Raw genomic sequence first — 15,738 nt, 5'->3', positions numbered from 1 at the left:
GGCTGAAGAGAGGAGGCTGAAGAGAGGAGGCTACCAGCCCAGAGCAGACGGCCAGTAGACAGACTTGGTGCCCAGATCAGCCCACGCTCACATTGGGTGCAACACACATTAGACGCCCACAGTTGAGCCTTGGAGATGGGGAGCTGAGCCAAGGCTCACTTAACAGTGGATACAGAATAGGGTTTCTTTAATTATGAGGGTAAGCCGTGACATTGAGTCCCCCCCCCCCTCCTCCAGTGGGCTCCCAGACACAGGCTACGTTCTAAGTGCTCGGCTCCACTGAGGAGGCCAATCCTCCCGCAGGGCGCGATTCTGCCGCCTGTAATTTCTGATGCCCATTAGTGACCGCAAACAGAGCATCGGGCTCACACGAGGAAAACAGCCGCATCGCACAGCAGCAGCATCGCAAAGTGCCTCCTATTTTAATTGAATGTTATTACATTATGGCATCATGCTAAGACCAAGTCAAAGGTCCGAGCTAAATATGACCAGAAAATGTTTTATTTGCATGTTATGTTGGAATTAGATGATCTAATTCAGGCTTAATGGGGGCACTCAATAGCTGTACTCTAAACTGCTGATACACCATTGGAATAAAGGAAAGGGAAGTTCCATCATGTATTCGTCCAGGTGGGTGATCTTCTGCCCCATTTGATTAGCAGAGTGAAACTGATATGGAAGATTCTGTGAATGAACCAGAAATCAAAGTCAATAGTTTTACTTCGTTTTTCCTCAAGCAATTTTTGAGATCTGTGTTGAAACGATCTATGGCAGAACAGAAATGCTCAAATGCGTTTACAGAACGTCTGATTGTTTTCTTGCCTTAGCACCTGACTTGCATATCTTAGACCACCTGTTGCGAAACTTTCAATCCAAATGTCATCGGTGAATTCAAAATTCACTGTTAAGGGTTCTGTTCACAGAATATAACGCATTGTTTTCATCAGAAGAGAAATGTGTGCAATTGTGTTCACTGTTTCCAGCAATCAGTAAATACTACTGCACAACATAAATCACCCCATCAGTGTCATACCATGCAAATAGAATATATGGAAGGATCTAGGCAATGGGGACCGTCTAATTGTTAGGATTTTTTACAATATTGCAGACATGCAGAGAAGGAAGTTGGGTGGGTTAGTTTTTCTTCGCCATTGTGGCCTTCCATTATATAGCGTTGCTTTGGAGTGGATTGAGGCCTATACATTCATATCAGTTGTGTTCCTCCATTGTATTCACCTTTCCGTCTTTCTATTGTGGATAGTGTGACAGAATACAGGGAATTGGATTGTGATGATACTGATATTCTGCACACAATGTACTTATGTTTTACTACATTTTTTATCAGGGATAATATTTGATTTGATGTGTATGAAATTGTTTGGTGAAATATTCATAAAAGTAGAGTAATTTCCCATAATTCTGCAAACTTTGGATAGTTGTACTTTACTAACAGCAAAGAAAATGTATTCATCTACTGGGATTTTTAAAATACAAACTTTCTGTTTTGTCTGCTTGGACTCAAGACATAGAGTAAATGTGGCTGTGTTAATCTTTTTGCAGGCAGTCGTGTTCTTTTGATGAATCTATTTGCAATTTTGACGGTATAATATAGTTTTGATGAATGTATTCATCAATACTTTAAATACTTTAAAAAACGAATTAACTGTTTTGCAAAAGGCCACAGAGTTCTGTGTCTTGTGACTCTGTTTTGAAAATCAACAACATTGTTCCAAAAAATACTTGTGCGCGTTTGAGAAATACTGAAACGTGTGTGTGTGTGTGTGTGTGTGTGTGTGTGTGTGTGTGTGTGTGTGTGTGTGTGTGTGTGTGTGTGTGTGTGTGTGTGTGCGTGTGTGCGTGTGTGCGTGTGTGCGTGTGTGCGTGTGTGCGTGTTTGTGTGTGAGCGGTGGGGTTTATCGATCTGGGGTGACCACGTCTCGGCCATGGAGCGCCTCTCTTGTGATTAATCTCTGGACTCAGAGTCGACCAATGACACGTGACAGGCCTCCCCCTCAATCTCCCTCATTTCTCTTCATTATAGGCTGTATTGTTGGACACCACAGAGGAGAGTAATCATTTACCTTTATTGTGTTTATAAAGCCGGATCATGGATGACCCTTTCTATATTGAATTGAGGACATGGAAAGATCACCGGTCATTGATTAGGAGGATATTAAAGTCATTCAAATGCTATATTTATATGTCAAACAACAGCAACGTGAAAAGAGATGGCATTTCTATGCCAAATGAAAAATAATGGAGGTTACCGTGATCATGTCATAAAAAATTGCCAAAGTTAAGCAATATATTTTGTTTAATCTTGTTAGGTGATTGCTGTTCCTTAACTTTTTTGACAGAAATGGTTGAATGCACACCCAACATAATTTCATTCATCTTCAGGGGTTGTTTCCCAGACAGATTAAGCCTGGTCATAAACTAAAAAGCACTTCCTAATATGAAAGAATCTCCATTGAGAATGCTTTTAAGTCTAGGACTGCTAGTCTGTGTCTGAGAAACCAGCCCCTAGTGATTTACCATGTGATTATCTGGTTTTGTTATTCAGTGCATTTTTGACCGGCTGTTTCATTTTTCACTTACTTTTGTAGTAAACTGAGAAGTAGCACAGACCAGGAACGCAATGCATCCACTTCACACTCTCAGCCAGAGTAATACTCTCTCTGCTGTTTTACATCTGCAAAAACCTCATGTTTCTCAACTTTACAACCATACGGAAATAACTGCACCAAATATGTCACTTCATAAAACCGGAATGGTCAGCGAATTTCCACGAATAGTACTTCATCACATAGCCAGTGGCCGTAAATGTAACACACCTGAAAAAAAATACTAATATTACGGACCATTCCTCAAGCGGTGGGAGAAATTAGAATGAAAGTTATATGTTATATGGTACATGTTGTAGCCACACAGTCTGTGGCCCCTCTGACCAGAGGAAATTGAACATTACAGTCCCCGTTGTGAACTCTCAAGCCCCACAATTATCAACACATGGGCGAGAACAGGTTTTACGTAATGATTCAAGCCGCTGTTCATTTCACATGAAGCTAGCGAGAGAGGAGATTGGCGGCTACTCTCCTGCACTCAATCATCCCTTCATAGTTAGCCCCAACCTTTTCACCACTCTGCTCTTCCTTCATTTGCATTCTGCCTCATTAAGTTCATTAAATATGGCCATTCTCCACGCCAACTAAAGATGTCTATTTCCTGGAGTTAATACATCTTATTTGATCAGCCCGACCACCCTCTGTTAACTAGTTGTCGGACTCCGTTAGCACGCACCACTCCCCACTCTCACCCGTCTCTGGTCCACTGCCAATAGAATGGTCCGTATGGTTACTGTTGTCGTGGTGTTGTATTGTCATGGCGTTTACTGTCCCTGGCGTTCTATAAGCCTTTCTGGCTTTCTCTTCCCTCATCGTCAATGTTCAATGTCCTTTCCAATGTTGATTTGTGACAATGGCCCATAAGTAGAGTGGTAACAGAGGCCCATCGGTGGCCCAGAAGGAGCTCTGAGGACCTAGAGTGGAGGAGCAGTGTGTGAGCCTCAGTCACCCCAGCCAACACAGGGACTAGAGGTGTTTGGGAGGGCCTAATGGCATTTCGATGTACATGAGCCTAGTGGCGGATGCGAGGGGAAGGAGGTTGGGGCAAGGAGGGGAGCTGTTTGGGGAAGATAGGCCCAGCAGAGGACTGGCAGACGGAGAGCGTGCTTTCTCATGTCACAGCTGATTACATTCACTCAGGAGTGGGGAAAGAAGAGAGGGATGGAGGGATGTGCGAGGTGGGGCCGGGAAAAATGGAGCGAGGGATGGGAAACTTCTTTGTTTTTCCTCCTGAGATAGACGCCCGTTCCTCTCATCCAGAAGCGATAACGCTATTGATTGTTCATTTTCCCTGTTTGGTTCACTTTGCCATACTTTTGGCTGAGTGATGACGAGTATGACAGAAGGACTTAAGATGGATGTGCTACTTTGACAGATGGGCTATGTGTATCTGGCTGCATTCAATAGCATTACTTTGCCAGGCTTCTTTCTAGTGCTATCATCCCCATTACTACATGAGGACCCTCTCAGACAAGTACATTATATTCAATACTGTGCTCATATATAGATATACTGTGCTCTCATGTACAGGTTTGTTTGTCCATTACACATGCTGTGTATGCAGTTCCACTAGAGGAAGTATTTCCATCCTACCGTAATTGTCCACTCTTAGGTGGTTTGGTCCAGTTTGGTCCAGCTAAATGCTCTCTGATAATGACCTTATAAGGAGCTGAGAGAACTGAGGACTATAGGGGATGTTGTTCCAAGCTCATTGGTAATTCTAGAACACTCTGTTTTCCTTTTCCAATACTTATCGCTGCAAAACAAACAGATACGTTTTGCCAAATTATTGTGAGTTTTTTGGGGGAGCTAAACGTCAAAAGGTTTGAGCGGTGCATGCATCATGTCCAACTCAAGTCCCATGAGTTGCTTCCTTTTTGTTGTCTGGCCCCGGTTGATACCCATTACCTCTGCTGTGTTCTGTTCCGTTGTGTCCCCCGGAAAAAAACAGGCACATAAGAAGAGCCAGACCAGAGTAAACTCCAGTTAGTTTGTGTCAGACACTTTAGTTTCCAGGGGGTTTCTCCACGCTCACAGAGAGCCTATTTTCTCTCCTATTCCAGAGATGACACGGGTTACTGCCCCCGGGTGACCCTCAGGGTCAAATGGCAACAGCACGGGCAACAGTGAGCATAATAGAGCATAATAGTAATACTCCTCAACTTTTGCCCATGGTGAAAAACATATCTTTTTAACAACGTGACTGTTTTATCAAAGAATGACCTACCTTGAATCAAGGACCTTATTTTCTCTATATTGACCCATACTCCATGTACTGTACAGTATGTATACCGTTAGGGTGATGAATAAGGCTTATAGAAACTGATGGCAAGTAGTAGTGACTGGAAACATCTGTGGCTGGTGGTCCAGTGATGATAACCTGCTGTGTGTCTCAAACTGGTGTTTGGTCCTACAGTGAACCTGACTTTACATTATACAGCATCAGAAGACGCAATACTCCATGGTGACTCCAGAATATGTATTTATGCAATTATTTAGTGTCATTATCAGGCTCCTGGGGCTCCTGTTTGTGTGTTATTGGCCCGATTCAGCCATGGTGAGCGACTAGTGAGATCCATAACACTGAGACTCCATAACCACACGATTCACCAATCTATTGACGGGAGAATGAAAAGTCTGGAACACAATGGTTTACATGGCGGCACTGCAAACAGGAAGATCACTATTTATCTCCTGCAACACACGCAATCAACACAAATGCTGGGCCAGGTCTGTCATTTTCTGCCTCCTGTTGTGCTGTTGAGAGGAAGCACTGTGGCGGAAAATCACCTGTTTAGGTGTCAAACACCGCTATCCCCCCTCCTTATGCCTGGCTCTCCCTCAAACTGCTAGCCATATTACCCAATACAAGATCCTAGGCTACAGCCCAGTCGGCGCTCTCGTTTTACCTGGATTTACTAGAATAACAGCCTCTGAATAGCAGAGGGATATCAAACACAATAATACCACCACAAACAGTTGTTCAGCTGCCCACTTATACACTGTAGCTACACAGGACATAGCAGCATAGTTTCAAAGCACAATAGTATCACACACACACACACACACAAACACACACCGGGTGGGAAATTTACTCACACACACACAACACACACTGACAACGACACGGCTCGGGGCCCTGGGTCTAAACCTCAGCCTGTGCAACTGGGTTCTGGACTTCCTGACGGGCTGACCCCAGGTGGTGAAAGTAGGAAACAACACTGATCCTCAACACTGGGGCCCCACAAGGGTGCGTGCTCAGCCCCCTCCTGTACTCCCTGTTCATGAATGACTGCATGGCCACGCACGTCTCCAACTTAATCATCAAGTTTGCAGACGAATACAGCAGTGGTAGGACTGGTTACCAAAAATGACGAGACAGCCTACAGGAAGGAGGTGAGGGCCCTGACGGAGTGGTGCCAGGAAAATAATCTCTCCCTCAACATCAGCAAAATGAAGGAGCTGATCGTGGATTACAGGAGACAGCACAGGGAGCACGCCCCCATCCACATCGACGGGGCTGCAGTGGAGAGGGTGAAAAGCTTGTGTGTAACAGTGTGTTAAACAAAGCCAAATAGTGCCTCTTCAACCTCAGGAGGCTGAAGAACTTTCGCTTGGCCCCTAAGACCGTCACGAACTTCTACAAATGCAACATTGAGAGCATCCTGTCGGGCTGTATCACCACCTGGTACGGCAACTGCACCGTCCACAACTGCAGGGCTCCCCAGAGGGTGGTGCGGTCAGCCCAACGCATCAACGGGTGCACACTGCCTGCCCTCCATGACATCTACAGCACCCAGTATCACAGGAAGGCCAAGACAATTCTCAAGAACCTCAGCCACCCGAGCCAAGGCCAGTTCACCCGCTACCATCTAGAAGGCGGAGACAGTACAGGTGCATCAAAGCTGGGACCGAGAGACTGAAAAACAGCTTCTATCACCTACACTCTACACCCTGCCCTGAACCTTAGTTACTGTTCTAGCCGACTACCACCTGGTACTCTACCTTGCACCTTAGAGACTGATGCCCTATCTACATAGTCATTGAACACTGGTCACTTTAATAATGTTTACATACTGTTTTACACACTTTATATGTATACACTGTATTCAAGTCAAGGCTCATCCTATATAACTACTTCTGTACACACCTTTTCTATTCGTATACTGTCCATACTGTCTGTACACACCATCATATTATATTCCGGATTCTGACATTGCTGGTTGTAATATTTCTATATTTGTTCATTCCTTTCTTTTTATTTTTGGGGGGGATTTGCGTGTATTGTTTTGTATTGTTAAGTTGTACTGCACTGCTGGAGCTAGGAGCATAAGCATTTCGCTGCACCCGCGACAGTATCTGCAAAATATGTGTACGTGACCAGTACATTATTGATTTGATTTGATTTTGATTGGACGTCAACTACATCAGGAAGTCAAGTGACTCTGTCAGAGCTGATACCGTTGTCTGTTTACTGATCTAGACCTCTCCGCCTCCACATGGAGCCTGGCTCTGCTCTGCTGTTGTGTAGACACCCCTCTCTATATCCTCCTCCTCTCCACTGTGCCTCTATCAGGCTAGCACATCACCCCATGGGATTACCAAATACACATCATCAACCCAGTTACATGAGGAAATCCTCTTTATCAGACCAGCATAACCAAAACGCCTAAGGGCCTGATATTTAAACGATCACAACGATCACATAACCAAATCCTCTCTGTCTCACCTGGGCTTGGCCATTGTATCACGTCTCACTCCCCCCTCAGCAGAGGAGAGAGAGCGGCTCCACTCAGAAATGAAGGGAGGATTATCTCTTAATGCAATCCCTGACTGACTAACTGATATCCCCAGGCGACCCTTTCCCACCACTTTCTCACCGATACATGTAGTCATTTGAAGATTTGGCCCAGATAAGCCCTCCTCAAATCCAGCTCTGTTCCTCCAGCAGGAAGCAGGATATAGTGTTCTGGCTGACTCTCTCCATTCCCCCACTACATATCTGGATTTCAGCCAAGGGATTCCCTATGGGCCCTGGTCAAAAGAAGTGCACTAGGGAATAGGGTGCCATTTGAGACGCAGTATGGGGGTCTGGTCACACTCTCCTGGAACTGTTTTAGTTTTTCTGATATTATGAAAATATGCCAAAAATACAGGTCATTGTGTGAACTTGCATGTGAATTGCAAGGAAGACAACCCTTATATCTACTGTATATCTCACTCTCACTATTACTATTCACATAATACCTTTTTTGCACTATTGGTTAGAGCCTGTAAGTAAGCATTTCACTGTGAGGTGAAATGCTTACTACACCTGTTGTATTTGGCGCACGTGACAAATAAACTTTGATTTGATTTGACAATGTCATGCTAAAAAGGCTAAGTGACACTGCATACTTTATCATAAAAAAGGAATCTAGACAAACTATCAGTCTGTCTAGGTACCAATCCCACTCCAAAGACGTTTTGGCACGAAGGCATCTTGCCACTCCATGGGGTAGCCAGGTTATTTTGATCCTGTTTATCTTGAACTCCCGCTGATTCCATGAGATGTAAAAATCAACAAACTATTGCTATCTCCATTGACATGAGCTTCAATATGATCAAAAATGAATGAGATAAGTTTAGAAGGTTAGAAGTCGGTAGATATCATCGCAAAAATGGAGATCCAAAATGACACGAGTCCTTCAGGGCATCCATTTCACTGTAGAGTGACATGTTTTCAAAACGATTACTGAATGTCAAGTAATGAAATACATGCTTCCTCCTCTGTTTTGTTCCTCTGGCCTTTACTACCCTCAGTAGAGGAAATTAATTGTAAATTATGAGCCTCTGATTGGAACAAGATCATGGAAGAACAAATCAATTTGTCAAAGGTTATAACTCTCCAAAGATATATGGAAATGATGTGCAAATGTTTTATCATTTGGAGATGATGATAGATGTCAAGTAGCCAATGACGAGTAAAAGAATGAACTCTCAAATGCGCTGTAAAAGGTAAACAACTAATGTGGAAAGACATTTCTTCTTAATGTTTTCTACTGAGGTTGCTCCGAAGGACGAACGTGGCATGGGCACATAAGAAAGAAAATCCTGTGATTATCTGAAGAGAAAAAACAATGGATGACTTTCAGACTAGGGGACGCAATATCAATCATGGCCAATTTGAGGCCACCAACATGAAATATGATTTCATGAGACAAATGCAGTGTCATTCTTAATGTGCTTAACCTTTACTGTCAATGAAAAAGTATTGATTGTTCTGTGGCATTTTTTTCATCATTTGATTTCAGAAAGCGTAATAACACATGGTGATGGGGAACAATAAAAGATGAATGGCAACTGAATGGTCTCAGTTTAACAAAGATCAAATCCCCATAGAGCGATTGTGTGGAGAGAAAAATTAGTGGGATTTATGCCTTTGCTGGAGTAGTTTTTGATATTGTCCAGAACTATCTGAATGATAATATATTTCCATTACTCTCTAAGTTATCTATCTACGTATCAATATTGTTTTCACATGACTGTAACATTGTCTACTCGGCGTGATATATAAAGGCTATATATGAATTTGAGTGATTACATTTCTCCCGCCTCCATCCCTCAGCTGTTTACCAAAAAGTGGTGTGGTGCTGGCTTTGTTTTTGTTTGAATTCCAGAATGCCCCTTTAAGGTGCTATTAGGCTGTTCAATATTTTCTCCAACCATCTTTGAATATGTATTAGCCCTCTGCATAACATTATTGCCAACCAGGAATAGTTATTCACAGCCTAAACAGTATTTCTATTATTTCTCTATTCTCGAGTCATTGGACGGTCTCCTCTGCCGGCCTGCTATTTTTTTCCACTTACTCAACCTAATAAGGCTCTGCTCTGCTGCACTACAACCAAATCAGCAGTGCATTTTCACCCTCTAATAAGTGGTTAGCTTGATTTATCTGGGTGATCTCATGCTCCTACGAGGCTGGAGCTCCACAGGCTCTGCCCACACGGGAGACGTCCTTTATAATCACTTGGCCTGTCCACCAGTTCCAGATGAGTCCATTACAGCCAGGGTAAACGCTGTCATTTTTTTTTTAACCCTGGAAAGGAGCAGTGTGGTGGCGCGGTATGGTGGCAGGTTGATTCAGAGTGGGAGCGTGTTGAGGTGGTTGAGGATACAATGATGCATAAATACCATGGCTCCTTCTGTTGTTAAACCGACATGGTCTGGGGCTGTCCGGCCTCTGCAGAGATGCTGCAGGGCCCTGGGGGAGCCCCGAGGGCCACAGGAACCCCTTAGACTGGTAGAATGGGCACTTATTCACCGGCCCACCCCCTCTTTGTGCACTCCCGGACCCCACCCCCTGTCCCTGCCCTCCCAGACCCCTCCCCCTGTCCCTGCCCTCCCGGACCCCTCCCCCTCCCCCTGCCCTCCCGGACCCCACCCCCTGTCCCTGCCCTCCGGGACCCCTCCCCCTGTCCCTGCCCTCCCATGTTTGTTTACTTACAGTAACATTTGGAGAACACTGATCACCGTTGTAATTTATAATCAAACAGTAACAGTCATTACCTGTATGATTCTGTCCCTGCAGTTGAACCCTCTGGCCAGCCAGGCTGCGGTGGCGGCAGCAGCAGCAGCAGCTATGGGCTCTATGGCCGGATCCCAGGTCTTTGGCAACACCCTCTCCAACCTGCAAGCGGGAGTCACGGGGCAACTGGTCACTAATGCACAAGGACAGGTTAGTGATCTTTACCAGTCGTAATATCAATAGAGGTATCCTATAGGTTTCACAGTGTTCATTAGACCTGACTAGAACTACTTGTAAATGAAATGCAAAAGTTATAGTGGGGGAAGATCACATCACATAATGATGGTTTCACTATATTTTCCATGTTCTTCAGTCAATGTTACACTATACCAGTCTTAGAAAACACTTTCCACTAACTAAATACACACAAACACAATTCCAAAGACTGGATGGTCTCAATATTTCATTTTCCTATGTAGTAATCTTGTTTGGGGGTTTATTTCTTTCTTTTTTAGCTGTGTGTTATGTGGCGTTGCTCCGCGGCAGCCATCCTGCCATATGTTAAGCTATTTGGGAATAAACAAAGCCCTTCCTCCTCTTATCCGCATGCGCCCGTCGCAGTAAAACGCTGACCTTGTCATATTTACAGGGTGGCTGCAGAATTGTTCCATCAGTAGCCAGAGGCTTGAACGATGACGCTTGTCAGAGTGGGGCTCTATCTAATGAATCATCTTATCGCAGGTGCACACGGCGCATATTAAAGGAAGATCGCATGGACAATGTGCCCTTTCACGCCAGCCAGTTATTTACCTTAACCCCTATTTCATCCCTCGCTCTCCGCCCTCCTCCCGCTATCCTGTTTATCACTCAATTAAAACTACGGCCCGACGAATATCTTTTGTGGCTTTATGATAAGACGGACCTAATTCCATGCTTGTTTGTGTAGGAAGTCTGTAAGGAGTAAGAATTGCTGTACATGGAAGATTTTGTCAACATGCTCATGACAGAGCAATGCACATACAGTTGAAGTCGGAAGTTTACATACACTTAGGTTGGAGTCATTACAATTCGTTTTTCAACCACTCCACAAATTTCTTGTTAACAAACTATAGTTTTGGCAAGTCGGTTAGAACATCTACTGTGTGCATGACACAAGTAATTTTTCCAACAATTGTTTACAGACAGATTATTTCACTTATAATTCACTGTATCACAATTCCAGTGGGTCAGAGGTTTACATACACTAAGTTGACTGTGCCTTTAAACAGCTAGGAAATTCCAGAAAATTATGTCATGGCTTTAGAAGCCTCTGATAGGCTAATTGACATCATTTGAGTCAATTGGAGGGGTACCTGTGGATGTATTTCAAGGCCTACCTTCAAACTCAGTGCCTCTTTGCTTGACATCATGGGACAATCAAAAGAAATCAGCCAAGACCTCAGAAAAAAAGTTGTAGACCTCCACAAGTCTGGTTCATCCTTTGGAACAATTTCCAAATGCCTGAAGGTACCACGTTCATCTGTACAAACAATAGTACGCAAGTATAAACACCATGGGACCACGCAGCCGTCACACCGCTCAGGAAGGAGACGCGTTCTGTCTCCTAGAGATGAACGTACTTTGGTGCGAAAAGTGCAAATCAATCCCAGAAAAACGGCAATGGACCTTGTTAAGATGCTGGAGGAAACAGGTACAAAAGTATCTATATCCACAGTAAAACGAGTGCTATATCGACATAACCTGAAAGGCCGCTCAGCAAGGAAGAAGCCACTGCTCCAAAACCACCATAAAAAAGCCAGACTATGGTTTGCAACTGCACATGGGGACAAAGATTGTACTTTTTGGAGAAATGTCCTCTGGTCTGATTAAACACATTTTTTACTGTTTGGCCATAATGACCATCGTTATGTTTGGAGGAAAAAGGGGGAGGCTTGCAAGCCAAAGAACACCATCCCAACCGTGAAGCACGGGGGTGGCTGCATCATGTTGTGGGGGTGCTTTGCTGCAGGAGGGACTGGTGCACTTCACAAAATAGATGGCATCATGAGGTAGGAAATATTGGATATGTGGATATATTGAAGCAACATCTCAAGACATCAGTCAGGAAGTTAAAGCTTGGTCGCAAATGGGTCTACCAAATGGACAATGACCCCAAGCATACTTACAATGTTGTGGAAAAATGGCTTAAGGACAATAAAGTCAAGGTATTGGGGTGGCCTTCACAAAGCCCTGACCTCAATCCTATAGACAATTTGTGGGCAGAACTGAAAAAGCCTGTGTGAGCAAGGAGGCCTACAAACCTGACTCAGTTACACCAGCTCTGTCAGGAGGAATGGGCCAAAATTCACCCAACTTATTGTGGGAAGCTTGTGGATGGCTCCCCAAAACGTTTGACCCAAGTTAAACAATTTAAAGGCAATGCTACCAAATACTAATTGAGTGTATGTAAACTTCTGACCCACTGGGAACGCGAGGAAAGAAATAAAAGCTGAAATAAATCATTCTCTCTACTATTATTCTGACATTTCACATTCTTAAAATAAAGTGGTGATCCTAACTGACCGAAGACAGGGAATTTTTACTAGGATAAAATGTCAGGAATTGTAAAAAACTGAGTTTAAATGTATTTGGCTAAGGTGTATGTTAACTTCCGACTTCAACTGTAAACGGCTTGTGTGAGTCTGTGTTAGCCCTTGATGCTAAATGCGGCTAATGAGACAGTATGGGTTTCCCTGGTCTGGGAAAAGGTGCCGGGGCCGCAGGGACAGATTGCCATGGAGATGGATTTGATGGGATGCTCTGTGCTTTTGTAGTGTATCGGCGACTGACATTGGCTGACATAATCAGGTCACTGAGACGGTCAAAGCCCTGGGCTACAGTCCTTTGCTCCCCACCTCATTATTTCAGAGCATTATTCAGTCTGAGCACTCTGAAACGTGCACCACACTACTAACGTAGCCAGGGTCCCCCCACCGCACACGCACACGCGCGCACGTACACACCACCACCCCTCTTATACTGGGACGGGAACATTACAGAGACTAAATGCATGCTTGGATCTTGACTGGGAGACCGACAAACACTGCCTCAGAGCTGCCCACCGTAAAATCAGAAATGGTGTCGGTATGTAGATTCTCAAACAGGAAACAAAAGAATAGCTTTTATCAGACTTTGGTGTTTATTTTGCTGGGAGAATGATAGAGGAACGAGAATAGCTCGAATACATGTACACTTCTTGAATATGAATTCTCTAGCTAGGTAAGACAACATTGTGACAGCGTTGTAACTGTACTAAAGCACAAGTACTTTGATAAAAGGTATCTGTGTGAAAATCCTTGCCCTGCATTGATTTTGAGTCCTTTCTTCTCCTAAGAGAGGTATTTTAATCTAAATGAACAATTTTGGTATTTTGAAGAGAGCGGAACACAGTACAGTAGGGGTTACAGTCATTCACCCTATCACTAATGCCCATTGGATTTCTTCAGGGGCGCAACTTTGGTTTTATACGTGGGGGGGACATAATATATTACATTTTTTGTCAGATAAACACTCCAAACAGCCTACCCGACTGCTCATAGGCATCCGCATGGTCCTAAATCACCCCGCACCCCGTTGTTTGTATCACAATGATGAAAATGCAATTTCAGAATATGGGGGGGGGACGGGGACATATCCCCCGTCCCCAGTGAAAGTTGCGCCCTGGATTTCTTGTTAGAGTAGGTTCCCGATAGGGGCCTTGAAAAGCGTTGGATTTAATAATGTGGCTTTAACATGTGTCAACCTGATTATGGAGTATATGTGTCCAGTAATCAACGAAGCCATTCTTCAGTCCCGTCTTTGTGATTGAGGCTGTAGTGTAAGAAAGAGTTAATTCAATAGTGAATTTCAAATCAGTACACAGTCTGCATAAGGAAAGCACTGCACCATTTTACCTTAGTTCCTCAGTATCAAAATGTGAATGAGAAGATTGAGGCCCATACTAGAGGAAACATTTCCTCACAAATGTTTCTGTCATAGGACTACGTATTCCCTTGTACTATGCACAATTTTACCACACATTCTGTGCCATACCTTCCATGGCTCCATAGAGAAACCTATAATATTTTGACAAAGAGAGCAATGGTAAGATATATGACCTGAAAAGTAGCTAGCCCCAAAACGGTCTGTGATGGGGGAACTCCCAGCCCTGTTAACCCTGGTGGCTGGTCTTTGTGTTTCCTGGTGAAACCCCCATGAGCCATCCATCCCCTTCAATGGGCTTTGATGAAGGCTACAGCCCACAGGGCAGACACTGCTGTTACTAATGCACACTACACCAGGTAGGAACACACACATGCACTGTTTTAACCTGCATGCACACGACCAGGGAGGAGCTCCATTGGAATACAAATCACTCCCGCTCGTGAAAGTCCTCAGAGGTAGAAATCAACATTCTGGCATTGCCATTTTAACTTTTGAACACCTGCTTTAACGATAACAGCAGGACAAATTAAGCCAGGTGAATGCTAGCTGCTGTGCAGGTTTGCATGTTTGTGGAAGATTGTACTGTACCCAACATTACCTACACCAGTATTCCATTTTAGAGCCAGACAATCAAGAGGATTCGGGAGCTGTATAAAGCAATTGACATACCATGTCCCTTATAAAATTGATATGCTTGGTGTCTTGGAGCTCAAATGAAGAAAGTCGGGATTTCCCAACATGGGCCTCTATTTCCTTCACGGAGACAGAAGGAGGGGAAAATGGCTAAAGATATTGTCTGGCCACCATGGCTAACACCACCGATTGGCCTGGCTGAGGAGATGACATGACATTTCTGTGGAAACAAGAGAAGAGCAGCATAATCTTAATGAGTTCTGCTGAGAGAGAGAGACAGAGGACCCAGGTCCTGACCATTCCTGACACGCCTCACGATTGGAAACAAAAATACAAGAGGAGGAAAAAGACAAAAAGGAAAGAGAAACATTAAGAATGCTGGTTGGACAAAGCTGAGAAGGTGCCACAGCGTATGTTGTTAAAAAATGCCATAACTGGCTGTAGTCTGAGACCAAAGCATGTCTTCTCCATGAACCTCTCTGTGAATCTACAGGTAAAATAATAATCAATTTGTGGGTGCTTATATTTGTTCTGTTATACACAAATGCGTGATGGAAATGTGTTTCTTGCATATCCCAACTCCCCCTGAGACACACACAGGGAGTGGGGTCACAGTAAAGGTTGCCATTGGCCAGCGCCCCTGGAGCAATTAGGATGTAGTGCCTTGCTCAAGGGTACAGCGGCAGATTTTTCACCTTGTCGGCTCCGGTATTCAAGCCAGCAACCTTTCGGTCACTGGCCCAACGCTCTAAACTCGAGGCTACCTGCCGCCCACCAGCTCTTCCCTCTAAATGTATTATGTTTTACATAATCAGTGTCACAATCGACTGCCTTGAGAAACGCCATTTGAGCACTACCATGCAACACCCAGGAAGTCTGAGGGAGAGATGTAGAGGTGCATCCGGGGACGAGAGCTAAGCTGTCAGTTCCCTGCCTGTGTTATTACGTTTATAGAACAACCACTTAGTCCAATAAGGATGAATAATTGAGCGGAACAAGTCAACCGCC

General features: G+C 44.2%; 1 protein-coding gene across 1 annotated transcript in view; it reads left to right on the top strand.

Annotated features, from left to right (window-relative positions):
- Nucleotides 1–15,738, top strand: part of pou6f2 (POU class 6 homeobox 2) — a 90,400-nt gene that overhangs the window by 61,792 nt on the left and 12,870 nt on the right. The window contains exon 5 of the mRNA XM_038997251.1: nucleotides 10,198–10,344. Within this exon, the coding sequence (XP_038853179.1) occupies nucleotides 10,198–10,344 (147 nt within the window). The remainder of the gene's footprint in view (nucleotides 1–10,197; nucleotides 10,345–15,738) is intronic.

This window comes from Salvelinus namaycush, chromosome 7, assembly GCF_016432855.1.
Source record: "Salvelinus namaycush isolate Seneca chromosome 7, SaNama_1.0, whole genome shotgun sequence".
In the NCBI taxonomy this organism is placed as follows: domain Eukaryota; kingdom Metazoa; phylum Chordata; class Actinopteri; order Salmoniformes; family Salmonidae; genus Salvelinus; species Salvelinus namaycush.
The sequence above is the reverse complement of the archived record's forward strand: the minus strand, read 5'-3'. Positions and strand labels throughout refer to the sequence as shown.